The sequence below is a fragment of the Salmo trutta genome, chromosome 7 (genome assembly GCF_901001165.1).
Source record: "Salmo trutta chromosome 7, fSalTru1.1, whole genome shotgun sequence".
NCBI classification, from domain to species: Eukaryota; Metazoa; Chordata; class Actinopteri; order Salmoniformes; family Salmonidae; genus Salmo; species Salmo trutta.
In genome coordinates, this window is record NC_042963.1 from 21837853 (window position 1) to 21863527 (window position 25675).

Here is a 25675-nt window from a genome sequence, read left to right on the forward strand (position 1 = left end):
ACATTCTTCACCTTTTCTAGCCATGTTGAGACAGTTTAGTTCATATTCCTGAAGTAGCCATACAAAACAAATTACCATGTGCATCTCTCATTTAATTGGGCCTATTAGATAGGCTATTATAATTTAAGGTTTTTGCTCTATGTATCTGACAGAAAGCAAGGTGTTCTAACATACAGTAGGATTTAACAGGTGAACATACAGTTATTTTGTATTGAATTGTGTAGGCTACCACTCTAAGTAGGCCTACTTGTAGTTTTCTTATTTTTCTTAGTAGACAATGTTTCAGATTTTAGCATATTTAGGTTTGGGAAAAAGTGAAATCAAGACTATTGCATTCAAAAGATCCACAACAATTAGCAATTGTTTTTCTATTTCAGAAATGGACAGATATATCAAATGTCACTGCAAAAGAAAACATTCTGCGAACACCTCCAAAGACATTTGATCAAGTTCGCAATGCATTGTTTTTTCCTTTCGATGCTGTCTTGCCTAATTCCAGTACTTCCAAAGTATACAGCAAATAAGGGCGTTATAGTCACCATAAAAGGTGAATGATGGGCGTTTTCAGGTGGAGTTATATAATGTTCGAACACGCGCGCATAGTTTTACGGACGATCTGATGTATAATTTATACGGGGAAACATGTGAATGTATGCCATGTGCCAAGTTTATAAATCTCAACATTTTGGTGGGTGCGCAGTCTTTTCAGAAATGGTGTACACATCTATTTAGTGTTAAATTTACCCAACGGTTATAAATTAGGCCCAGGCACCCCATTTTCAGCGGTTTTACCAAAGTAAAAGGCCAGCAACTGTCCATATTATTCAGAGCCCCATGAAATGACACCATATAGGCTATATATTCTACAGACCCTACTGAGTACTCCCCACCCCACCTTTACATCGCCCTTAAATTATATTTTCCTTATAAGCCAATATATTATGTGATTTGCGTCAGGGATTTATTTGACATTGTAACATGTTATAAAAACCGAAATAAATACAAATGTCAATTAAATATGAACAAATATGAATCACTGTTAATGTTAAGACAATTATTTGTCATTCATCATGAATAAATACTGGTTATTTCTACTTTTCTTCTATTACTTGGGGAACTTTTACTGAGGACGTTTCCGAAAGTCCGTGACCCGGAAGTACTTTTTTTTTGTGTCGCTGAAGAGACGTTGATAGCCTTGCTATGTTCTCAAAACATTTACATTTGTTATAATATAGCCGACTACATTCTTCTTTGACCTTGCCCGCTTTAACGTTTTTAAAGAGGAGTACTGTAATTCAAGAGAAGCGAGATTTAACAGCACGAAGTTCTGAGACTTGCACGGTTTTGAACGTGAGCTTGCTAGCTAGCTATCTTCAGATGATGCATTAGCTAGCTAGCTCGGTGCCACCGAAATTGTGGACAACAAAGTTGATAATCGAAACCAGAAGTTAGCTCAAACAAACAATACGAATTAGTTTGGATGCGGCTTGTTTTCTGCTTTGAAATAATGGGTTTCAGGCAAACGAATTACTGTATCAATCAAGCTCAATTGAGTTTTTCATGTGAGCACTGAATAACCTTGTTTCGGTATTTTAATGGGAGGCGGGCTGCGTTGGAGTAGTACATCTAGTGGGCGACACTTGCGAAGAAGGCGAAGGTGCCGGCGACGTGCTGGGCTTGGATGGACTCGCTTGCCGGGTACGTATACAAAGCGGCTGCTGAGGGCCGAGTCCTGACGTTGGCCGCCCTGCTGCTCAACCACTCCGAGGCCGAGACACGATATTTACTGAGTTACGTGACCCACCTCGCTGGCCAACGGTCAACTCCTCTCATCATTGCATCTCGAAACGGACACGACAAAGTTGTGAGGCTGCTGCTGGATCACTACAGGGTGGATACTGAGCAGACTGGCACAGTCAGATTTGACGGGTTAGTATTCATTAATTTAATCATTGGTCATTCAATTGTGTGTGATTGCACTTTATTTCAGCTGGCAATGGTGGGAAAATTAAGCACCGTAATTGACTTTTATGTCAAATGCATTATTTGCTGTAATTATTTGCTGGTTAATTCATTTTACCCATCTCTTCTCCCTCCTTCAGGTATGTCATTGATGGGGCCACCGCCTTGTGGTGTTCGGCTGGCGCAGGACACTTTGAGGTGGTCCGCCAGTTGGTGTGCCACCAGGCGAATGTCAACCATACCACTGTCACCAACTCCACCCCCCTGAGAGCGGCCTGCTTTGATGGGCGCCTGGACATTGTGAAATACCTGGTGGAACACCAGGCCAACATCGGCATCGCCAACAAGTACGACAACACCTGCCTGATGATCGCCGCCTACAAGGGCCACACGGACGTGGTGGGCTTTCTGCTGGAGCATGGCGCTGACCCCAATGCCAAGGCCCACTGCGGGGCCACCGCCCTGCACTTTGCTGCTGAGGCAGGCCACCTGGACATTGTGAAGGAGCTGGTGCGCTGCCAGGCAGCCATGGTGGTGAACGGCCATGGCATGACACCGCTCAAAGTAGCGGCGGAGAGCTGCAAGGCGGACGTGGTGGAGCTTCTGCTGTTGCACGCCGAATGTGACCCACACAGCCGCATCGAGGCTCTGGAGCTGCTGGGTGCCTCGTTCGCCAACGACCGGGAGAACTATGACATCCTAAAGACCTACCACTACCTCTATCTGGCCATGCTGGAGCGCCACCGCGATCTCGGCACGCTCATCGCCAAGGAGCTGCTGCCACCCATCGAGGCCTACGGCGGTAGGAGCGAGTGCCGCACCCCGCAGGAGCTGGAGGCCATCCGGGCGGACCGCAATGCGCTGCACATGGAGGGCCTGATGGTGCGCGAGCGCATCCTGGGCTCGGACAACATCGACGTGTCACACCCCATCATCTACCGGGGTGCTGTGTATGCTGACAACATGGAGTTCGACCAGTGCATCAAGCTGTGGCTGCACGCGCTGCTCCTGCGCCAGAAGGGCAATCGCAACACTCACAAGGACCTGCTGCGCTTCGCCCAGGTCTTCTCCCAGATGGTGCACCTGAAGGAGCCGGTGGGGGCGGAGCCAGTGAAGCAGGTACTGCACTGCAGCGTGCTGGAGATCCAGAGGAGCATGGCCAGGGTGGAAGCAGCGCCTGAGGCCGAGCTTCACACGGCCATGGACAACTACGAGTCCAACGTGTTCACCTTCCTTTACCTGGTGTGCATCAGCACCAAGACAGTGTGTGGTGAGGAGGAGCGCGCCCGCATCAACAAGCAGATCTACAACCTGATCCAGCTGGACCCGCGCTCGCGGGAGGGCTCATCACTCCTGCACCTGGCCATCAGCTCCAGCACTCCAGTGGATGACTTCCACACCAACGATGTGTGCACCTTTCCCAACGCGCAGGTAACCAAGCTGCTGCTGGACTGCGGCGCGCAGGTGAACGCGGTGGACCACGAGGGCAACAGTCCGCTGCACATCATTGTGCAGTACAACCGGCCCATCAGCGACTTCCTGACACTGCACGCCATCATCATCAGCCTGGTGGAAGCGGGTGCCCACACTGACATGACCAACAAGCAAAAGAAGACGCCACTGGACAAGAGCACCACGGGAGTGTCGGAGATCCTGCTCAAGACCCAGATGAAGATGAGCCTCAAGTGCCTGGCGTCGCGGGCCGTGCGCCAGCACCAAATCACATACCGCAACCAGATCCCTAAGACTCTGGAGGAGTTTGTGGAGTTCCACTGATCCACCTCGCCATGGAGACCTTTTAAACAATTAGAATCTCTTGTTCTTTATTTTGTTTTGTTATCATTTTCTAACAAATCAGAACGGTGCTGGCTGGGGATGATTATGAACAGTTTGACACATTGTGGTTTTTAAACAATGGTTCCTTTTTTTCCTATTATAAGTATGAATTGCGAGTACCAGCAGCAGCACCCATGTTCTCTTTCTCCAGATCTCTTACTGAAGTGTGTTACTGTCTGTGGTTGTCATTCTGACTACTGGGTGTCACTAGCAGAATGAGGAAATTGACAGCCTGCTTTGTGCTTTCACTTTCCCAGAGTGTTCCAAAGAAAATACTTGGCACAGCCAAGCATCCACACAATGGTGACAACAGCAGGACCATTTGACAGCTTGTACTGCATGGATCCAATTGTCCCAGACTCCCAGCTGGGTTCGCAATCATGAAAAGTAACATTACACTCTTGATTCTTTTTGCTTTATCATGTTGCTTGTTGCAGGGATGTTGTGTGCTATGTTGCATTGATTATGGAGGTCAGTGGTTTGTTCGTGTGTGTTTGAGGGAGCGAATGTGTGTCAGTCAGAGAAAGGCTGGGAGGTGAGACTGTAGTAGTTAGTCTTGGCAATAGAGAATAAGCAAGAAAAGCACGGCTTTGCCAAGCAGCCAGTAAAACTTGAGTGTTAGACAGTGACACAGAGATCTTGTGGGACTTTCTTTTATTTCAGTCACCCATTGCTCTTTATAAGTTGTCACGGATCCACTGTTGTCTATATTTTGACATTGTTTTGCCTTGTGATTCTCATTTCTAGTTGGATTGTCTGCCTATGTTTGGTTCCAAACTCAAGACTGGTGATAGAGTATTGCATTATAATAACAGATCGTTTCAGATTTCTCTGTAGAAGAACAGCGAGCCAACCCACACAGTAGAGAGAGATAGAGAGAGAGAGAACTGCTGGACAGCACTTTATACTTATAATAGGATTATTTTATTTTTCTTTCATAACTGATATTTAAAAAAAAAAAATGAAGTTTTATTTAAGAGGGTATGTTTGAAGATATATTTTTATGGAAAAAAACATCTGTGGAAGTAGATGTAAAAGGAGCTTTCTTTTACACACACTGACTGGTAAAGATGTGCCTGTGATTCTATTTAGATTTTCTCTATCGGAGTAAGTAGGCCTAGATGTGCCCTTTTAACTAAGTCACCAACGCATGTGGGTTGTTGGCCATCCTGATGAGCTTTGCTACAGTGTGAGGGAACGAGCTTGGCGGCTGTCTGTGGAGACTCCATGGCTTTGGCTGAGTATTACCACATACTGGCCTTTAAATGGATGCTGCTGGTATTGATGTTTGAGCATGTCTTCCATTCTACGTCTCTTGGATTTGTGTGTGGGTGCGCATGCTGAGATCGAGGGAAGGACTGTGGAATGTTCCTGGCGGGGTTGAATGTAGGCCTATAGTCTTTTCCCTCATGCTTGCAACATGTCGTTTGTCCATAATAACCAACGACTGTACAGTCCGTCCTTGTTCCGTTTCCTAATCGGATGGTCAGAGATTAAAGCTGAGAATGAAAGGTGATTTCTGCCGATTTTTCTTTGATTTTCATCTAAGTGATACTGTGACCATAGCGTGCCGATAAGTGTGCTTTCTACTTTAAAAGGGCGTGCGTGTTAAGACTAAGTGCTCTCGCTATTGATTTGATCTGATTTGGCTTTTACTGTATGACACTGGTTAAAAAAAAATCTGGAGTGGAAAATGTATGTACATTACCAGTCAAAAGTTTGGACACACCTACTCATTCAAGGGTTTTTTTTTATTTCTACATTTTTCTACATCGTAGAGTAATAGTGAAAACATAATTCCATGTGTTATTTCATAGTTTATGTAGTTACCCAAAAAGGTGTATTGTTTTTTTTTATTTAACCTTTAACTAGGCAAGTCAGTTAAGAACAAATTCTTATTTACAATGACGGGCAAACCCTAACCTGGACGACACTGGGCCAATTGTGTGCCGCCCTATGGGACTCCCAATCACGGCCGGTTGTGATACAGCCTGGAATTAAACCAGGGTCTGTAGTGATGCCTCTCGCACTGAGATGCACTGCTGTGCCACTCTGGAGTCCTAAACAAATCAAAATATATGAGATTCTTCAAAGTAGCCACCCTTTGACTTGATGACAGCGTTGCACACTCTTGGCATTCTCTCAACCAGCTTCACCTGGAATGCTTTTCCAACAGTCTTGAAGGAGTTCTCACATATGCTGAGCACTTATTGCGCGCTTTTCCTTCAATCTGCGGTCCAACTCATCCCAAACCATCTCAGTTGGGTTGAGGTCGGGTGATTGTGGAGGCCAGGTCATCTGATGCAGCACTCCATCACTCTCCTTCTTGGTCAAATAACCCTTAGACAGCCTGGAGGTGTATTTTGGGTCATTGTCCTGTTAAAAAAACAACTGATAGTTCCACTAAGTGCAAATCAGATGGGATGGTGTATTGCTGCAGAATGCTGTGGTAGCCATGCTGGTTAAGTGTGCCTTGAATTATAAATAAATTAGTGTCACCAGCAAAGCACCCCCACACCATCACCACCTCCTCCATGCTTCACGGTGGGAACCACGCATGCAGAGATCATCTGTTCACCTACTCTGCATCTCACAAAGACAGCGGTTGGAACCAAAAATCTCAAATTTGGACCTGTCCACCTGTCTAATGTCCATTGCTTATGGTTCTTGGCCCAGGCAAGTCTCTTCCTATTGGTGTCCTTTATTAGTGTTTTTTTTTGCAGCAATTTGACCATGAAGGCCTGATTCACGCAGTCTCCTCTGAACAGTTGATGTTGAGATGTGTCTGTTACTTGAACTATTTCTGAGACGGGTAACTCTAATGAACTTCTCCACTGCAGCAGAGGTAACTCTGGGTTTTCCTTTCCTGTGGTGGTCCTCATGAGAGCCAGTTTAATCATTGCGCTTGATGGTTTTTGTGACTATACTTTAAACTTGAAAAGTTCTTGAAATTTTCCAGATTGACTAACCTTCATGTCTTAAAGTAATGATGGACTGTCATTTTTCAGCTTATTTGAGCTGTTCTTGCAATAATATGGACTTGGTCTTTTACCAAATAGGGCTATCTTCTGTTATACCCCCCCCCCCCCCCCCCTTGTCACAACAACTGATTGGCTCAAATGCATTAAGAAGGAAAGAAATTCACTTTGAACAAGGCACACCTGTTAATTGAAATGCATTCCAGGTGTCCACCTCATGAAGCTGGTTGAGAGAATGCCAAGAGTGTGCAAAGCTCTCAAGGCAAAGGGTGGCTACTTCATAAAATATATTTTGATTTGTATAGCACTTTACTACATGATTCAATATGTTATTTCATTGTTTTGTTGTCTTCACTATTATTCTACAGTGTAGAAAATAGTAAAAATAAAGAAAACCCATGAATGTGTAAGGGTGTGTCCAAACTTTTGACTGGTACTGTATATCAGGTATTTCTATTTTAATATTTTGTATTTGGGGTGAGTTTTGGACTAATAGATGCAAATGAACCCAAAGACAGTTTAACCCAGTGTTTTTTTCTTCAGCAGTTGACATGTTTTTTGGAAAGACTAATGCGTTGAAGACATGAAAGATATTGCATATGTACAAAGTTGGTGTCATATTAAAGCTCAGTGTTTCCCATTAGCTCATTGGTTTTGTCATTCCCCTTTCAAGCTAATCCAATTTATTTAATCAAAGAAAGCTGTCGAAGTGAAACTATTTCTGTTAGAAGTTGTGGGACTAGAACGATTTCTATGTCACTCAATGTGTAAAGTGATACGTTTTTGCCTTGACATTAATATTTCTTATACTTTCCTTTTCTACTTGCATGCAATTAATATTTCTTCAGGGATAATTATCAAAGGTGTATCTCCCTTTTAATATGACACCAAAACTGCTTAGAAGTGAGTACACAATCAAATGTATTGACATTGGTCCTCTCCAGTCTCCAGAGGGAACATTTTATGTGGCAATTTTGTCTGAAATCCAAGTGGATAGTGCCAAAATTTGTCCAATGTCACATGCAATGACCCGCATACCAGATGGCCTCTGGATTGAGTCAGAGCAACTGTGGGCTTAAATCTTCTCTAAAACAGATGACTGATATACCACACACGTTTCATTGCATGTGGAAGCTGACCAATTCACTCTGTGGTTACAGTATACAGATATTGCTCTATCGTTAGGGTTTTAAAATTTCACGTGAAAATGATTTTGTGATAACACTGGTAAAAATCTTTTCTAATGGATAACAAGGTCAAGGTGCCCTTTTCTGTGTCTTAGTTGCTCTGGTATTGACCAGGGAGGGTAGATGACAGAAATATAATGACATTTAATTACACATAGAAAACTCATGAACTCTTTATAAACCACTTGGCATGCTTTAATGATTTCTACATGGCCATCATTGCATCTTCCTTGAGATCCTGTCTAGGACCCCAGGTCATCTGTGCTCATATATAAATCCACAGGTTGTACGCCACGGTGCAAAGCAGCCTCATATTGGTGTACATAAATCTGACAACGTTGTTGTACAATAGCCTTAAGTTAATATTATGTAGTTATATAGCATTGCCACTTTAACAGTCATCGACAACTTAATTCAGTTGTGAAGGCACAGTTGGATATGTACACAATTCAAGTTTATCGTTATACGACAAAAGTGCATCAGCTATAGAATATGGCATTTGCAAATACAATATATTTAAGTTGCATCATGTTCTCTTCCAAAATAAATGAGTAGGGCGTTGCGGTTGCATATTTGAGAAACGCCATTGCAAAAGCCAAAAAATCATCAGCCATTATAGGTAATCTTGTGTTCTGAACAGGCTGCCTGTTTTTTTTTGGGCCTTGTGCTGTGTATTAATGATGGGCTTATTCCATTCACTGTATTATATTCAGACACACTTTCTTAGAAAAATATTCTGTGGTCATTGGTCTGGTGAAAGATTGTCGTTTGGCTTTGTGATGATGATAGGTCATAAAGGCTGACTGATAACCAGGATCTCTGTCAGTCTTGTCCAGATGGTGTCAGCCTGCTGAAGTTCCTCAGTCATAAGAGAGACACAGGTGGTCCGGGAGCTTCTGTCGGGTTCTAAGACAGCCAGTAAGAAGGCTCGGCAGTGCAAGACGGGTGCTGTTCAGCCAAGGGGAATACGGACACCGAGGTCACGCCCACAGTCTTGTCTGGGGTGTGCTGGGGGTCCCTGAGTGATGGGGCTGATGCGGGTCTGCACTGTTGCCATGGTTACCGCTCCTCTGGCGTCTTCCCGTTGGCTACTTGCTCCTCCTCTTCCTCCCTCTGTTTCTGCCTGTTGAAGAAGCCCAGCTGGGAAGGCAGATACAGAGAGGGGAAAGAGTGAAACCAAAACCCTTCACCAGGTGTCTACAGGGACCAACATACTGGTAGAAAGGCTGAGTTATCATTGATTATAAACCTGGAGTTTGGCACCTGGATGCTGATTGGCTGAAAGCCATGGTATGTCAGATCGTATACCACGGCTATGACCCCCCCCAAAAAATATTTTTACTGTTCTACGTTGGTTACCAGTTTATAATAGCAATAAGGCACCTCGGGGGTTTGTGGTATATGGCCACTATACCACTGTTAAGGGCTGTATCCAGGCACTCTGCGTTATGTTGTGCATAAGAACAGCCCTTAGCCGGTATATTGGTCATATACCACACCCCCTCGTGCCTTATTGCTTTATTATAATGAAGATTTATGCAGGATGACATTGATTCATTCCTACCTTCCATAGAGCCAGGATGAGCAAGGCTAGCAGCAGCAGACCGCCCAGCGTGCTCCCTACTATAATCCAGATGGGAATTTTGTAATCTTCATCCTTTCTCATCTCCAGGATTATCTAGAGGGGAAATTACACTGGACTCAGTCATGTATGGGGGATCTGGATTGGCTGGACTTTGCGGTGAGTGAACGGTCATCAAACATACATTTAATACTGTCTGAAATGTTTTTTATTCTCTATGACTGGTGGTCTAAAATGTGGATTTACATGCACATATAATGTGTATTGGTCATCAACTCCCTCAGCTCAACCCAGAAACTTTTTGAACATCTCATGACTGTCGCACCATCATTTGGAGGATGCACTCAAAGATTTGGCCTAGCTGGGCTACTCAGTAGTCATGATATATTGCTCGTTTGTTTCTTTTTTTTTAAGCACTTTTAGGTTTAGGCCACGATTCAACCAGTCACATTGTGCTGTCGGCCATTACCGTTAAATGCTGACAAAGCGCAATCGGATTGAATCTGGGCCTTATTTCTGTTATTCAAAGCGCTATAGAAGTTTAATAAATGTATTATTATTTGGTGTGTTTAGCGTCTAATAAAAATAACAAACTGACCAGAAACCGAGTGATTGAAATAAACCTTGGAAATGACTGTGCCTGTGAACTACCTGTTCAAGTTATCAAGTTGAACCTGTGGTTTGAAGTGTAGTAAAATTGTAACATAACAAATGAAAGGTATCTACAACAGCAAAGTAATCAGTATCACTTTCTGCCAGAAGGTGGAACCATAACCACATATATCTGAGCAACTATCACCACATTCTCCTGGTCCTCCTAGTTCTTAGGCCTCACTGCACTGACAAGCCAAACAAATGTGGGCGTTCAACAGGGGGACTAAGTACACTTCATTAAGTACACTCAAACCAGCCTATTCCTTCAGGCTGTTATGAAGTGTTACAAAGTGTTATGAAGCATATGAAGTGTGAGTTGGACGCTGCTGGGGTCTTACGTGTCGTGTTGGCCTCTCCTCATGCAGGAACACGGGACTGGACGGACTCAGTTCTATGGAGGCTGCTGTCACCAACTCCAGAGTTTTAAACTTCACCTATTTTGAAAGAGTTTAACAAGAAAATAACTATAATTGCAATGAACAAATAACTCAGTCTTCAACAAGTGACATTAAAGAACAATAGGAATTGAAAGTTATTTACATTAAAGGGGCTATTCAAAACTTTTGCCTCGGGACCAGATCAGTACTTAAAATGGTCCACAAGCGCGCACAGTTGTGAAGAAGGCAAGACACCTAAAGGCTCCTGAACAGCTTCTATCCCCAAGCCATAAGACTGCTAAATAGCTAACAAAATGGCTACACGGACTACCTGGGTTGACCCTTGTATTTATTCTTTTTTTTACTGTCTATGCACACTCACAGGACTCTACACACACACACACTGACACTCCAACACACACATAACATGCACGCACATTTATACTGACTATACACAAGCACACACACTCGCATACAATCTTAATTTACACTTTTGCTACTCTGTTTATCATAAATCCTGGTGCCTAGTCACCTTACCCCATATATACAGTTGAAGTCAGAAGTTTACATACACCTTAGCCAAATACATTTAAACAACATTTTTCACAATTCCTGACATTTAATCCAAGTAAATATTCCCTGTATTAGGTCAGTTAGGATCACCACTTTATTTTAAGAAGGAGAAATGTCAGAATAATAGTAGAGAGAATCATTTATTTCAGCTTTATTTTCTTTGATCACATTCCCAGTGGGTCAGAAGTTTACATACACTCAATTAGTATTTGGTAGCATTGCCTTTAAATTGTTTAACTTCAGTCAAACGTTTCGGGTAGCCTTCCACAAGCTTCCCACAATAAATTGGGTGAATTTTGGCCCATTCCTCCTGACAGAGCTGACACTCCAACCTGAGTCAGGTTTGTAGGCTTCCTTGCTCGCAAATGCTTTTTCAGTTCTGCCCACAAATTTTCTATAGGATTGAGGTCAGGGCTTTGTGATGGCCACTCCAATACCTTGACTTTGTTGTCCTTAAGCCATGATGCCACAACTTTGGAAGTATGCTTGGGGTCGTTGTACATTGGGAGACCCATTTGCCACCAAGCTTTAACTTCCTGACTGATGTCTTGAGATGTTGCTTCAATATATCCACATACTTTTCCTGCCTCATGATGCCATCTATTTTGTGAAGTGTACCAGTCCCTCCTGCAGCAAAGCACTCCCACAACATGATGCTGCCACCCCCGTGCTTCACGGTTGGGATGGTGTCTTCGACTTGCAAGCCTACCCCTTTTTCCTCCAAACATAACGATGGTCATTATGGCCAAACAGTTCTATTTTTGTTTCATCAGACCAGAGGACATTTCTCCAAAAAGTACGATCTTTGTCCCCATGTGCAGTTGCAAACTGTAGTCTGTCTTTTTTTTATGGCGATTTTGGAGCAGTGGCTTCTTCCTTGCTGAGCGGCCTTTCAGGTTATGTCGATATCGGACTCATTTTACTGTGTATATAGATACTTTTGTGCCTGTTTCCTCCAGCATCTTCACAAGGTTCTTTGATGTTGTTCTGGGATTGATTTGCACTTTTCCCACCAAAGTACGTTAATCTCTAGGAGACGGAACGGGTCTCCTTCCTGAGCGGTATGACGGCTGCGTGGTCCCATTGTGTTTATTCTTGCGTACTATTGTTTGTACAGATGAACGTGGTACCTTCAGGCATTTGGAAATTGCTCCCAAGGATGAGCCAGACTTGTGGAGGTCTACACATTTTTTTCTGAAGTCTTGACCGATTTCTTTTGACTTTCCCATGATGTCAAGCAAAGAGGCACTTAGTTTGAAGGTAGGCCTTGAAATACATCCACAGGTACACCTCCAATTGACTCAAATTATGTCAATTAGCCTATCAGAAGCTTCTAAAGCCATGACATCATTTTCTGGAATTTTCCAAGCTGTTTAAAGGCACAGTTAACTTAGTGTATGTAAACGTCTGACCCACTGGAATTGTGATACATTGAATTATAAGTGAAATAATCTGTCTGTAAATAATTGTTGGAAAAATTACTTATGTCATGCACAAAGTAGATGTCCTAACCGACTTGCCAAACTATAGTTTGTTAACAAGAAATTTGTGGAGTGGTGCATGCAAACTTCCTGCTTCAACTGTATCTGCCTCTTTCTCTGCACAATGTAAATATGCTATTGGAATTGACCCTGTAAATAGATTCTTACTTTCTCATGTTCTTCTTAGTTCTTATTTTTATTTCTTGTGTGTTTCTTTTGTTATTTTTATTTCTTGTTTTTGTTCTGCCTCGTGTTATTTTTAGTACTACATTGATATTGATTATTACATTGTACATTAGAACGTGCAAGAAAGGCTTTTCACTGTACTTGTACACGTGACATTAAAACTTGAAACTTGGATGCTATTGAGCCAACAAACATCCTCTAAATGGTCAAAGTTTGAAAGAGTTATCGAGAAAGAGTGGAATAGGGGTACTGAATGTCAGTGGAGTGCAGAAGTAATGTCAAACTCACAGCAAAGAGAGCTTGGAGGTGCAGCCGCCCCCAGACTGTTACTCTGACCTCCTTGTACGCAGGCAGGTTGAGTCTGCACTGCATTGGCAACGTCATGCTGTTGGAGTGATTCTGCACAACACATAACAAGGATTCTCATCAACATGATACTGTCCTATTAGCCCATATGCTGCATACTCCATAACCAGTTGCAAAATTGGTTGAAATAACATCATAGTAATTTTATTCCAACCAGTTTCTGGTTGAAACGATATCATATTAATTTTATTCCAACCACTTTCTGGTTGAAATGACATCATAGTAATGAAATTCCAACCAGTTTCTGGTTGAAATGAGATAGTAATGTTACTCCAACCAGTTTCTGGTTGAAATTATATAATATTAATGTTACTCCAACCAGTTTCTGGTCGAAATGACGGCACCAGTTTTGCCATCTGGGTAGTACTTCAGTACATACACAACCACACTAGACACACAGGCAGATAATGAATACTAACCAGCTGTGGGACGTGTGAGAGATCTTCAGGAAAAACATGGCTTGGAGTCATGTGATGTGGGAGGACACAGTTAGAGCTAACCGTCTGGTGAGGAGAGAGCGAGAGAGAGTTTTAATCTGTCATACTGTAGCTACACACAGACACAGGGAATAGTACATCCGGGACAGTCAGAAGAGGACTGGCCACCCCTCAGAGTCTGATTGCTCTAGGGTTCTTCCTAGGTTCCTGCTTTTTATGGAGTTTTGGCAACACTTTATTTGGATAGTCCCAAGTGGATGGTTTGTGGATGTTCAATAACTGTCAACATTTCAACTAACTATCCCCTAACCTTAGCCCTAACATTAACCCTTATCCTAACCCTAAACTTAAACCAAGCCCTAACCTTAACCCTTACCCTAATTCTAACCTAACCCTAACCTTAGCAAGCGGTTGCTTATCAACATTTATACAAAAGTATGTGGACACCCCTTTAAATTAGTGGATTCGACTATTTCAGCCACACCCATTGCTGACAGGTGTAGAAAGTCGAGCACACATCCATGCAATCTCCATAGACAAACATTAGCAGTAGAATGGCCTTACTGAAGAGCTCAGTGACTTTCAATGTGGCACCGTCATAGGATGCCACCTTTTCAACAAGTCAGTTCGTCAAATTTCTACCCTGCTACAGCTGCTCCGGTCAATTGTAAGTGCTGTTATTGTGAAGTGGAAACGTCTAGGAGCAACAACGGCTCAGCTGCGAAGTGGTAGGCCACATAAGCTCACAGAACGGGACAGCCGAGTGCTAAAGCGCGTAGCACGTAAAAGTTGTCTGTCCTCGGTTGCAACACTCACTCCCGAGTTTTAAACTGCCTAGGGAAGCCGCACACCAGCCTAATATCACTATGCGCAATGCCAAGCGTAAGCTGGAATGGTATCAAGCTCGCCGCCATTGAACTCTGGAGCAGTGGAAGCGTGTTCTCTGGAGTGATGACTCAAGCTTCACCATCTGCCAGTCTGACGGACGAATCTGGGTTTGGCGGATGCCAGGAGGACGCTACCTGCCCCAATGCATAGTGACAACTGTAAAGTTTGGTGGAGGAGGAATAACGGTCTGGGGCTGTTTTTCACCATGAAAAACAGCCCCAGAAGGGTAATCTTAACACTACAGCATACAATGACATTCTAGATGATTCTGTGCTTCCAACTTTGTGGCAACAGTTTGGGGAAGGCCCTTTCCTGTTCAGCATGACAATGGCCCTGTGCACAAAGCAAGGTCCATACAGAAATGGTTTGTCGAGATCGGTGTGGAAGAACTTGATTGGCCTGCACAGAGCCCTGACGTCAACCCCATCGAACACCTTTGGGATGAATTGGAATTGCTAAACATCAGACTAGTACTCGCGCTGCTAAAACACTCGACCACTGCTACTCCAACTTCTGGGATGCTTACAAGGCCCTCCGCCGCCCTCCTTTCGGCAAATCTGACCACGACTCCATTTTGCTCCTCCTTTCATATAGGCACAAACTAAATATACATATTTTTAATTTAACTAGGCATGTCACTTAAGAACAATTTCTTATTTACAATGACGGCCAACCGGGGAACAGTGGGTTAACTGTCTTGTTCAGGGGCAGAATGACAGATTTTTACCTTGTCAGCTCGGGAATTCGATTCAGCAACCTTTCGGTTACTAGCCCAACGCACTAACCACTAGGCTACCTGCCACCCCAAAAGGAAGTACCCGTGCTAGGAACTATTCAACGCTGGTCTGTCCAATTGGAATCCCTGATTGTTTTGGGATATGTTCCGGGTAGCTTCAGAGAATAACATTGACGTATATACTGATACGGTGAGTGAGTTTATCAGGAAGTCTATAGGAGATGTTGTACCTACTGTGACTATTAAAACCTACCCTAACCAGATAGATGGCAGCATTCATGCAAACTGAAAGCGCGAACCACCACATTTAACCATGGCAAGGTGACTGGGAATATGGCAGAATACAAAGAGTGTAGTTTTTTCCTCCGCAAGGCATTCAAACAGGCAAAACGTCAGTATAGAGACAAAATGGAGTCACAATTCAATGACTCAGACACGAGACGTATGTGGCACGGTCTACACACAATCACGGACTACAAAAGGAAAACCAGCCACGTCGCAGACACCTACGTTTTGCTTCTGGACAAGCTAAAACTTCTTTGCCTGCTTTGAGGATAACAGTGCCACCGACACGGCCCACTACCAATGACTGTGGGCTCTCTTTCTCCATGGCCGATGTGAATAAGACATTTAAGCGTGTTAACCCTCGCAAAGCTGCCTGCCCAAACGGTATCCCTAGCCGCGTCCTCAAAGTATGCACAGACCAGCTGGCTGGTGTGTTTACGGACATATTCAATCTCTCCCTATCCCAGTCTGCTGCCCCCACATCGTTCAAGATGGCCACCATTGTTCCTGTACCCAAGAATCCAAAGGTAACTGAACTAAATTACTATCGCCCCATAGCACTCACTTCTGTCATCATGAAGCAATGTTCCAAAATCTAGTAGAAAGCCTTCCCAGAAGAGTGGATGCTGTTATAGCACTAAAAGATGGACCAACTCCATATTAATGCCCATGATTTTGGAATGAGATTTTCGACGAGCAGGTGATTCTGCCTCTGCATTCCTTCGGGCTTTAGGCTGAGTAAAGCACTTCGCTTTATTTTTATTTATTGATTTAAATTTGAGTAGTCACACAGTCCAGCGTTTTTTCTAGAACCATTAGAGGTTGCTTTTTTATGTGTGTTTGTGGTTATTTTCTTGAATGCTTAATTTGGTCGTTGGCAAACATAGGAAGACCCCACTACTTTAGGAGACACAAGAAAGGCTGAATAAACTTCTCATGAACCTACATAAATAAGCCTACATCCTGGTGAAAATGTCCTGTGGACCAATGAAAAACAAAATGAGAGCCCTTTGGCAGTACAAATCAGCTCTGTGTTTACTGACGACCAAATGAAGATCAAATGAAAATAACTCCCTCCTTACAATCAAAGATAAAGGTTTGCTGCCCCTAGTACTGAGGGCCTTCAACGTGTGGAAGGCATCATCATTATCAGGTTTTTTGGAGTCCAATGTTCAACTCAGTGTCCAAAAACTGGGTCTCCATTGAAGGTTGCGCATCTTCCAGTAGGTCAACAACCCCAAACACACATCAAAAAGCACAACGGAGTGGTTCAAGAAGAGCTGCTGAACTGTTCTGGAGTGGCCAGCGAAGAGTCCAGATCTTTATCCCATCCAAAACCTATGGCGAGAGCTGAAAACAGCAGTTAGTGCGAGGACACCCATCAAACATTGAAGAATTAGAGCAGTTTTCTGCTACAAAGTGGGCCAAATTGCCAGCAGAAAGGTGCAGCAAACTCATTGATGGCTACAAGAAGCATTTGTCTGCAGTTATCTTGGCCAAAGGCTGTGCAACCAAGTGGTGACCACAATCTTGTTTGAAATGTCAACTTATTTGAGAAGAAATAGGGAATATCTACGAAAGATGCAAGGGTGCCAATATATTTGGTCACAACTGTATACAGTAGATTAATGTATATTGACAATGCAACGTTATAACATTGAATAATAACTGATCCTCTCACCTGGTCAATGTCGATATTGGTAATCTGGACGAGATGGTTACCACTCTTTGTAACAGCAAACAAGTCAACAGCGAACTGCAAGTCTGTCACTGGGAAGAAGCCCAGATTCTGGATCTGTACATCGAGAAGAGAATAAATATAAAGATACTGAAGAGAATGTAAAAAAATGTATAGTGTACAGATTATAGTCAGTATTTAGTATTTATACTATAATGTGGATCGGCCATATGTATAACTTGGACAAAAGGTTGTAGGTCGGGTCTTGTTAAGGTAGGATTGAGAGAAACTCACGTGATAAGTAAGGTTAAACGATGGACCACTGCTGCCGGGTTTGTTCCGGTAGTGGTCTGAGTTGATCTCAAAACGAGGAGGCTTGGAGTCCCTGAGGTGGAGAGAAAAGGGATGGATGATACAAAATACAATACTGCTAGAATTGACATCTCCATTAAGGATTTAAAATATTATTGTATTTATAAAGCTTTTATGTAGCTTTTGATTGTTCCCCCCACACACACTTTAAAATACTCCTTATGTGTGGAATCATCTGAATCCAGCAGCTCATAGAAACCCACCTTGTGAACAGGAGGTCTGCCTCGTACTTCAGAGGATGAAATATGTTGTTGATGTTGTCCTCTGGGCTAATCTCCTCCCCATCGCTGTAGAGCACAAATCAACATGAAATAATTCACCTGCACCCTGTTTTGTGTTTGACACCAGGGTTAGGGTCAAGTTAATTTATTTCAGTTTACTTCCTGAATTGACTGGATTGAAATGGAATTGACCTCAACCCTGTTGGGTACAGTACAAACATGAATTGTTTAGGAGGAGGTGATTGTGGAAACATAGCAGATCCGGTTCCGTTAGTCCGTAACAGATGGTTACCTGGTGGTAATAGCTACCCAATGGGCAAAAACTGGCTGAATCAACGTTGTTTCCACAACATTCAATTCTTTTTGATGTGATGACATTGAATCAACGTGTAAAATTGATTGGATTTGAAAAAATTATCAACATAAGGGAATTTCGTCATTTATCCATCCAACTTTTAAGCTAAATCAAATAACATGGTGACAATTTTTGGTGATTTCACATTGAATTCACAACTCAACCAAATGTACATCAAAACTAGATGTTGAACTGATGTCTCTGCCTAGTGGGTAGGGGCTGAAATGGAATGTGGTGATTGGCAGGACAAGTTGAAAAGTATGGTATCTGAGCACACAAGGCCCTCACCAATAGTTAATATGAACATATACAGGTGACTGCCAACATGAAGGAAACATTTGAGTAAATGATACAAAGTATATTGAAAGCAGGTGCTTCCACACAGGTGTGGTTCCTGAGTTAATTAAGCAATTAACATCCCATCATGCTTAGTGTCATAAAAATGCACAGTTGCCATTATTTTGGCTACCATGGCTAGAAGAAGAGATCTCAGTGACTGAAAGAGGGGTCTCAAAGGAGCATAGGGGGTTTAAAGTGTGTGTGTGTGTGTCCAGATCTTAACCCAATTGAACACTTATGGGAGATCCTGGAGTGGTGTCTGAGACAGGGTTTTCCACCACCATCAACAAAACACCAAATTATGGAATTTCTCATGGAAGAATGGTGTCATATCCATCCAATAGAGTTCCAGACACTTGTAGAATCTATGCCAAGGTGCATTGAAGCTGTTCTGGCAGCTTGTGGTGGCCCAACGCCCTATTAAGACGCTTTATGTTGGTGTTTCCTTTATTTTGACAGTTACCTGTATGTCTATGAATATATTCATATATGCACTGTATGTCTGTCACCTGGCAGCCTGCAGGAAAACCCTCACATGGTCCAGGAAGACAGAGTGATTCAACTCAAACTCCAGCCGGAAAGACACCTGGGACACGGGCAGAAAATACATATACTACGAGTCACATACCATCCACATGCAAAAGATTTTATGTTGGAAACTTAGGAACTGAGAGACTTACAGAGGCTCATATAGGCTAAGAAATGTTAAGGTATCTGGCAACAAGCTGTGTTTTACATTTCATTTTTACCTCCAGTCAAGTTATACCTGATATGGTACAGAGGCTTTCCAAAGGAGAGCCAGTAGAAATCTGCACCATTGTATTTCAGACATCCGTCTCTGAAGCGGTGCCTCAAGGTCAGGGCCTATACTGGGGCCACCACAGTCTCTACTGCTTTACTGTGGGGTTTAATATATAATCTTATTAAAAGTTTAGAAAAATGTTTTTTCCTAGTCCAATGTAATCTAATCTAAATAAATGAACCGAAAATGAAAAAAAAAGAGTTTTCTTAAGACACTGCAGGACCTGCCCACCTATTAGTATAATAAGGTATTGGCTATGTTACTGTCAAAAATATTCCTTTGCAAAAGAGCTATAACGATCAATATTACACCATAAACACTAAGTCTATTATCACCTGAAGCATCTGCCCTGTGATAGACAACATTCTGTCAATTCATTGTCCTTCTACAAAGACATTTCTTCCTTCATTCCTCATAACTTCTGCGTGCTATTTTTTTCCCGCCCTGATTCATCTGACCACCTCAGTTACGACTGACAACATATTCCATTTAGCCCTGGTGCAGTAGGAAATTCTGAGGTCTTGAGCCAAGGAAATGAGTAGAGCATTAAGGGTTTCTATTAAGGAAAGGGAAACCCTGCAGTACATAGTGAGTGTGGTTTCTGCTCACAGCCAGAACACAGAATGGACCTGTAACTCACTGACTGACCATGGTATATCAGGACAATACAACCAGGGACAGACAGAGGAATCTCCAAAATGGGGCTCGGTGGTCTTCAAGGCACTGGGTGACCGCAATTCTCTGACTACAAAACTAGATGACCATGTGTTGAGTGGAGAATGCAAACTTTCGTACAGCTTCTTTTTGCAGGTTTAGGTTTCTGTTTATTACCCTCACCTGGTAAAATTTACATACGGAATTTATGTCTTTGGTCATGTTAAAGCCACAGTTCACGCAAATTACAACATTGCATATTGGTTTCCATACACTGCGAGCAGTTTTTGGACAAGATATGACAGCAATCCATGCTTTGGTTTAGTTTCCCTTCACTGGTTTCCCTGGTTTCCAAATGCTAACGTTTTAGCATTTGTGGCACAAATCCCATAGCCTGACGACTCACACTAAATTCTTCCGCTGCTGTTGTTCGCGGCATACTTTAGTCTGAGACTGCCATCATTGAAATTGTTTGTGGTGACGAGGGGCACGAGTGGCGTTGTACAAAACAAAGTAATCAGCGTTTGGATCGTCTCTAACCAATCAGAGTATCAAAGCCAATTACAGATTTTAAAACAGCCGATTTACCCACGTGTGTTCTGGATCTGGCCCAACCCATCAGTTTCTGAACCAATCAGACAGACGAATGTGTTCACATTCGATGAAGTGTCGGGGAGGTACTCAGATCCAGACTCATTGCGGAGAAGAAACTGACGTCTATGGGCGTGGCGTAGCGTTTGGCCGGAGCATGGAGTCTGGGTAGCCGGTCAACAAATCCCATTCAAGTCATGGGACCGATATTAGCATTTTTCACACGTCATGTTCAAATCTTTCAAAAGTATCTAAAACTGATTGTGAAGTTCAACAAAGGCACTTATAGATGATTTGCACATGATGTGCGAAAAATGCTAATATCGGTCCCATGACTTGAATGGGATTCGTGCCACAAATGCTCAAACGTTAGCATTTGGAAACAGTGCCAGTCACTGCCAGGGAAACTAAACCAAAGATTGGATTGCTGTTATACCTTGTACATTGACTGCTTACAGAGTAAGGAAACTAATGTGTAATTTTGTAATTTGGGTGAACTATCCCTTTAAGGGCCAGGAGTTCTTCCAAACCTTGTGGCCTGACAAGGCAAAAATCTAGTAAGTCCCTCAGTTTTTCCTGGTCAGATGCTTTGGTAAGCAAAAATGCTGGCCCTAGTAATATTAACTAAATGTGTCCAATTGAAAACCTCTAGTATTGGAAAGGTGATGTAGTGAGGGAGATGAAGTGAGGGTGATGAACTGACGAAGCAGGAGCCAGCAACAGTGCTGATCAGATACAGTACCTGGGTCAGTGACCTCATAAAGGGTGAGCTGACATTGCAGGTCCTATCGTTCCTCTCCCTGTCCTCAGCACGACATTCAATCTGGATGTCTGAGTGGTCCTGCAGGGTGACAGAGATACGCTGAGTCAAGTGCTGAATAAGACCTAATGTATTACTTTGATCACAAACAGTCATAGGTTACTTATGCTGTAATCTTAACATAGTTAGAGATGTCATGATGTGGTCTATCTAACTCATGTCTGAAGAAACATTTAAGGGTTAGTGTATGACCTCTCCCCTCACTGATATGATATGAACTTACTATGCAGCAACAGTTTGCACAACCATACCATGGTTATCGTCCGTTTTCTCCTACCTTGACTATGAGACTGGAGAAGAGCAGGTTGTGGGAGTGGGAGATGTTGAGCGTGGTGCCATAGGCGTTCTCTCCTTGGTTCTCCAGACGAGCTTCTACCACCAGCCTCCTGCGTGATGCCTCCACCACTCGCTCCAAGCCCACCGAGGCCCCCTGGTGGTGACACAGCGCCCATGCAGCCCGCTCCCTTGGCCTACAGAACTGCCTTTGGCCATAGACAGACATGAACATTAGCGCCACGTTTTTACCCCCTTTTCTCCCCAATTTCGTGGTATCCAATTGGTAGTTACAGTCTCGGGAGAGGCGTACGGACTCAGGAGAGGCGAAGGTCGAGAGCCGCGCGTCCTCCAAAACACAACCCAGTCAAGCCGTACTGCTTCTTGACACAACGCCCGCTTAACCCGGAAGCCAGCCACACCAATGTGTCGGAGGAAACAACGTACACCTGGCGACCGTGTCATTGTGCATTGTTCCCGGCCCGCCACAGGAGTCGCTAATGCGCGATGGGACAAGAACATCCCTGCCCGGCCAAACCCTCCCCTAACCCAGACGACGCTAGGCCAATTGTGTGCCGCCCCATTGCTCTCCCGGTTGTGGCCGGCTGCAATAGAGACTGGACTCTAACCAGGATCTCTAGTGGCATAGCTAGCACTGCGATGCAGTGCCTTAGACCACTACGCCAACCCTTTTTAAGGTGAATTCAATGATTCAATGATTGGTGGGTTCCCAGAGGGACTTTTTCTATTTCCAGATGGGTGGAAACCGTATAGGGGAAACTCCACCTTGTCTATTAGAGTGAAGTGTAAAGGGGAGTGGCTAAAGGGATGACTTGGGATTGGACATACAGACACCATCTCAGAAAAGTATGCGTGTATTGTGTGTGTGTGTTTCTGAGGGCAAAAAAATCACCTGCGGTCTAGAAGGTCTGTTCGACTGTGCAGGATGAGGTCAGGGACACAGCTGTCATCCCCCTCGCAGCCATTCCAGAAGGGGATCTACAGAGAGATATCAAATAAAAAAATTGAAGAACATTTTTTTAAACAGCTGGTGTGGACTAACAGTGAAATGCTTACTTATGGCCCATTACCAACAATGCAGAGAGAAACAAAATAGAGAAATAATAGAAAGTAAAACACGTAATAATAAATGTCACAATAGATACACAATGAGTAACAATAACTTGGCTATATACGTGGGTACCAGTACTGAGTCAACGTGCAGGGGTACGAGGTAATTCAGGTAGATATGTACATATAACTAAACTCAACAAAAAAACATCCCTTTTTCAGGACCCTGTCTATCAAAGATAATTCATAAAAATCCAAATAACTTTACAGATCTTCATTGTAAAGGCTTTAAAAACTTCTTAGGGATAGAGCCTAGTTTCCTGAATTTCCGCCTGACTGACGTGCCCATTATTTTGATAAGGCAGGCAAAAATCTGAAGAAAAACCAACCATAATTTTTATTTTTTTGAGGTCCCAGGCTCTTATAATGGAAACCTATTGTTCCTATGTAATTCCGTCTCCCAGATTACAATTCCTATGGCTTCCACTAGATGTCAACAGTCTTTATTCAAGGTTTCAGGCTTGTTGTTTGGAAAACAAGCAAGAATTTAGATTTTTGGTGAGGAGAGCACCGGAACAATATCAGTCTTTTGGCGCGCACTTGCTAATTTTGCTTTCCTATTGAACATACTACTTTCTGTATTAAATATTAGAGTTTAATCCTCAGAGTACCTGAGGATTAAATAAAAATGTCGTTTGACTTGTTTGGACAAAGTTTAGTGGTAGCTTTTTAGACTCCTTTGTCTGCATGTTGAACGAGTGGATTACTGAAATCCATGAAGCCAACTAAACAGACTTTTTGGGATATAAAGAAGGATTTTATCTAACAAAACGACCATTCATGTTGTAGCTGGGACCCCTGGGATTGCAAACAGATTGCAAACAAATCGGACAACGCAGTTAGATTAAAAAGAATTTAAGCTTTTAAATTATATAAGATACTTGTATGTTCATGAATGTTTAATATTACGATTATTTATTTGAATTGCGCGTCCTCCAATTTCATAGGATGTTGTCGGCTGGTGTCCTGCTAGCGGGATGCCTATCCCTAAGAAGTTTCTCAAGCTTATTCAATGAACCATAAACAATTAATGAACATGCACCCGTGTAATGGTTGTTAAGACACTAACAGCTTACAGACGGTAGGCAATTAAGGTCACAGTTATGAAAACTTAGGACACTAAAGAGGCATTTCTAATGACTCTGAAAAACACCAAAAGAAAGATGCCCAGGGTCCCTGCTCATCTGCGTGAATGTGCCTTAGGCATGCTGCAAGGAGGCATGAGGACTGCAGATGTGGCCAGGGCAATAAATTGCAATGTTCGTACTGTGAGATGCCTAAGACAGCGCTACAGGGAGACAGGACGGACAGCTGATCGTCCTCGCAGTGGCAAACCACGTGTAATAACAGGTACAGGTACAGGATTGCAACAACAACTGCCCGAGTTACACTAGGAATGCACAATCCCTCCATCAGTGCTCAGACGGTCCGCAATAAGCTGAGAGAGGCTGAACTGAGTGCTTGTAGGCCTGTTGTAAGGCAGGTCCTCACGAGACCTGCAACATTGTCCTGTAACATCACCTGCAACATTGTTGCCTATGGGCACAAACCCACCGTCGCTGGACCAGACAGGACTGGCAAAAAGTGCTCTTCATTGGCAAGTTGTGGTTTTGTCTCACCAGGGGTGATGGTCAGATTTGCGTTTATTTTTGAAGCACCGAGGCCTGTACTCTGGAGCAGGATCGATTTGGAGGTGGAGGGTCCGTCATGGTCTGGGGCGGTGTGTCACAGCATCATCGGACTCGGCTTGTTCTTATTGCAGGCGATCTCAACGCTGTGCTTTACAGGGAAGACATCCTCCTCCCTTATGTGGTACCCTTCCTGCAGGCTCATCCTGACATGACCCTCCAGCATGACAATGCCACCAGCCATACTGCTCATTCTGTGCGTGATTTCCTGCAAGACAGGAATGTCAGTGTTCTGCCATGGCCAGCGAAGAGCCCGGATCTCAATCCCATTGAGCACATCTGGGACCTGTTGGATCGGAGGGTGAGGGCTAGGGCCATTCCCCCAGAAATGTCTGGGAACTTGCAGGTGCCTTGGTGGAAGGTGCAGTCCATCTGGTGCAGTCCATGAGGAGGAGAAGCCCTGCAGTACTTAATGCAGCTGATGGCCACACCAGATACTGACTGTTTCTTTTAATTTTGATCCCCCCTTTGTTCATGGACACATTATTCCATTTATGTTAGTCACATGTCTGTGGAACTTGATCAGTTTATGTCTCAGTTGTTGAATCTGGTTATGCTCATTCAAATATTTACACATGTTAAGTTTGCTGAAAATAAATGCAGTTGACAGTGAGAGGTAGTTTATTTTTTTGCTGAGTTTAGGAATAAAGTGACACATGGTTAACAGTAGCAGCAAACCTATGTGCTGAGTCAAAAAGTTTGTGCAAAAAGGGTCAAGTGTCAATAGCCCGAGTAGCTTCTTTTCACAATCAAATGCCGACCGTTTTATCTCCCAAGAGAATTCTTTTTGGTTATTGTCACAGCCATGTATATACCCCCTCAAGCCGATACCACGACGACCCTCAAGGAACTTCACTGGACTTTATGCAAACTGGAAACCATACTCCCTTTAAGAGTGTGCTCCTAATCTCAGCTCGTTACCTGTATAAAAGACACCTGGGAGCCAGAAATCTTTCTGATTGAGAGGGGATCAAATACTTATGTCCCTCATTAAAATGCAAATCATTTTAGAACATTTTTTACATGCGTTTTCTAGATTTTTGTTGTTGTTATTCTGTCTCTCACTGTTCAAATAAACCTACCATTAAAATTATAGACTGATCGTTCCTTTGTCAGTGGGCAAATGTACAAAATCAGCAGGGGATCAAATACTTTTTTCCCTCACTGTATATCCTGAGGCTTTATTTATTGTAGCTGGGGATTTTAACAAAGCAAATTTGAGA

At 43.3% G+C, this 25675-nt stretch overlaps 2 protein-coding genes and 1 long non-coding RNA gene across 4 annotated transcripts in view; 2 read left to right on the top strand and 1 right to left on the bottom strand.

Annotated features, from left to right (window-relative positions):
• Positions 1-1158: 1158 nt before the first annotated feature.
• On the top strand, positions 1159-5314 carry fem1b (fem-1 homolog b). The gene is made up of 2 exons (XM_029758372.1): positions 1159-1929; positions 2103-5314. Exons 1-2 carry the CDS (start codon positions 1682-1684, stop codon positions 3736-3738), a joined length of 1884 nt encoding a protein of 627 aa, XP_029614232.1. The 5' UTR covers positions 1159-1681; the 3' UTR covers positions 3739-5314.
• A 2818-nt stretch (positions 5315-8132) lies between these two features.
• The window catches only part of itga11b (integrin, alpha 11b), a 101877-nt gene continuing 84334 nt past the window's right edge, over positions 8133-25675 (bottom strand). For both annotated transcript variants that reach the window (XM_029758374.1, XM_029758375.1), the window contains 12 exons: positions 22547-22632; positions 21638-21842; positions 21283-21381; positions 19003-19079; positions 17782-17865; positions 17501-17591; positions 17210-17323; positions 13602-13685; positions 13105-13215; positions 10538-10633; positions 9528-9641; positions 8133-9103 (listed from right to left, as the gene is read on the bottom strand). In XM_029758374.1, coding sequence (XP_029614234.1) covers positions 9023-9103; positions 9528-9641; positions 10538-10633; positions 13105-13215; positions 13602-13685; positions 17210-17323; positions 17501-17591; positions 17782-17865; positions 19003-19079; positions 21283-21381; positions 21638-21842; positions 22547-22632 — 1242 coding nt within the window. In that variant the 3' untranslated portion in view covers positions 8133-9022. The remainder of the gene's footprint in view (positions 9104-9527; positions 9642-10537; positions 10634-13104; positions 13216-13601; positions 13686-17209; positions 17324-17500; positions 17592-17781; positions 17866-19002; positions 19080-21282; positions 21382-21637; positions 21843-22546; positions 22633-25675) is intronic.
• LOC115197136 (uncharacterized) lies at positions 9490-10655 on the top strand. Its single transcript, XR_003878970.1, has 2 exons — positions 9490-9704; positions 10565-10655. It is a non-coding gene; the product is annotated as an uncharacterized LOC115197136 (long non-coding RNA).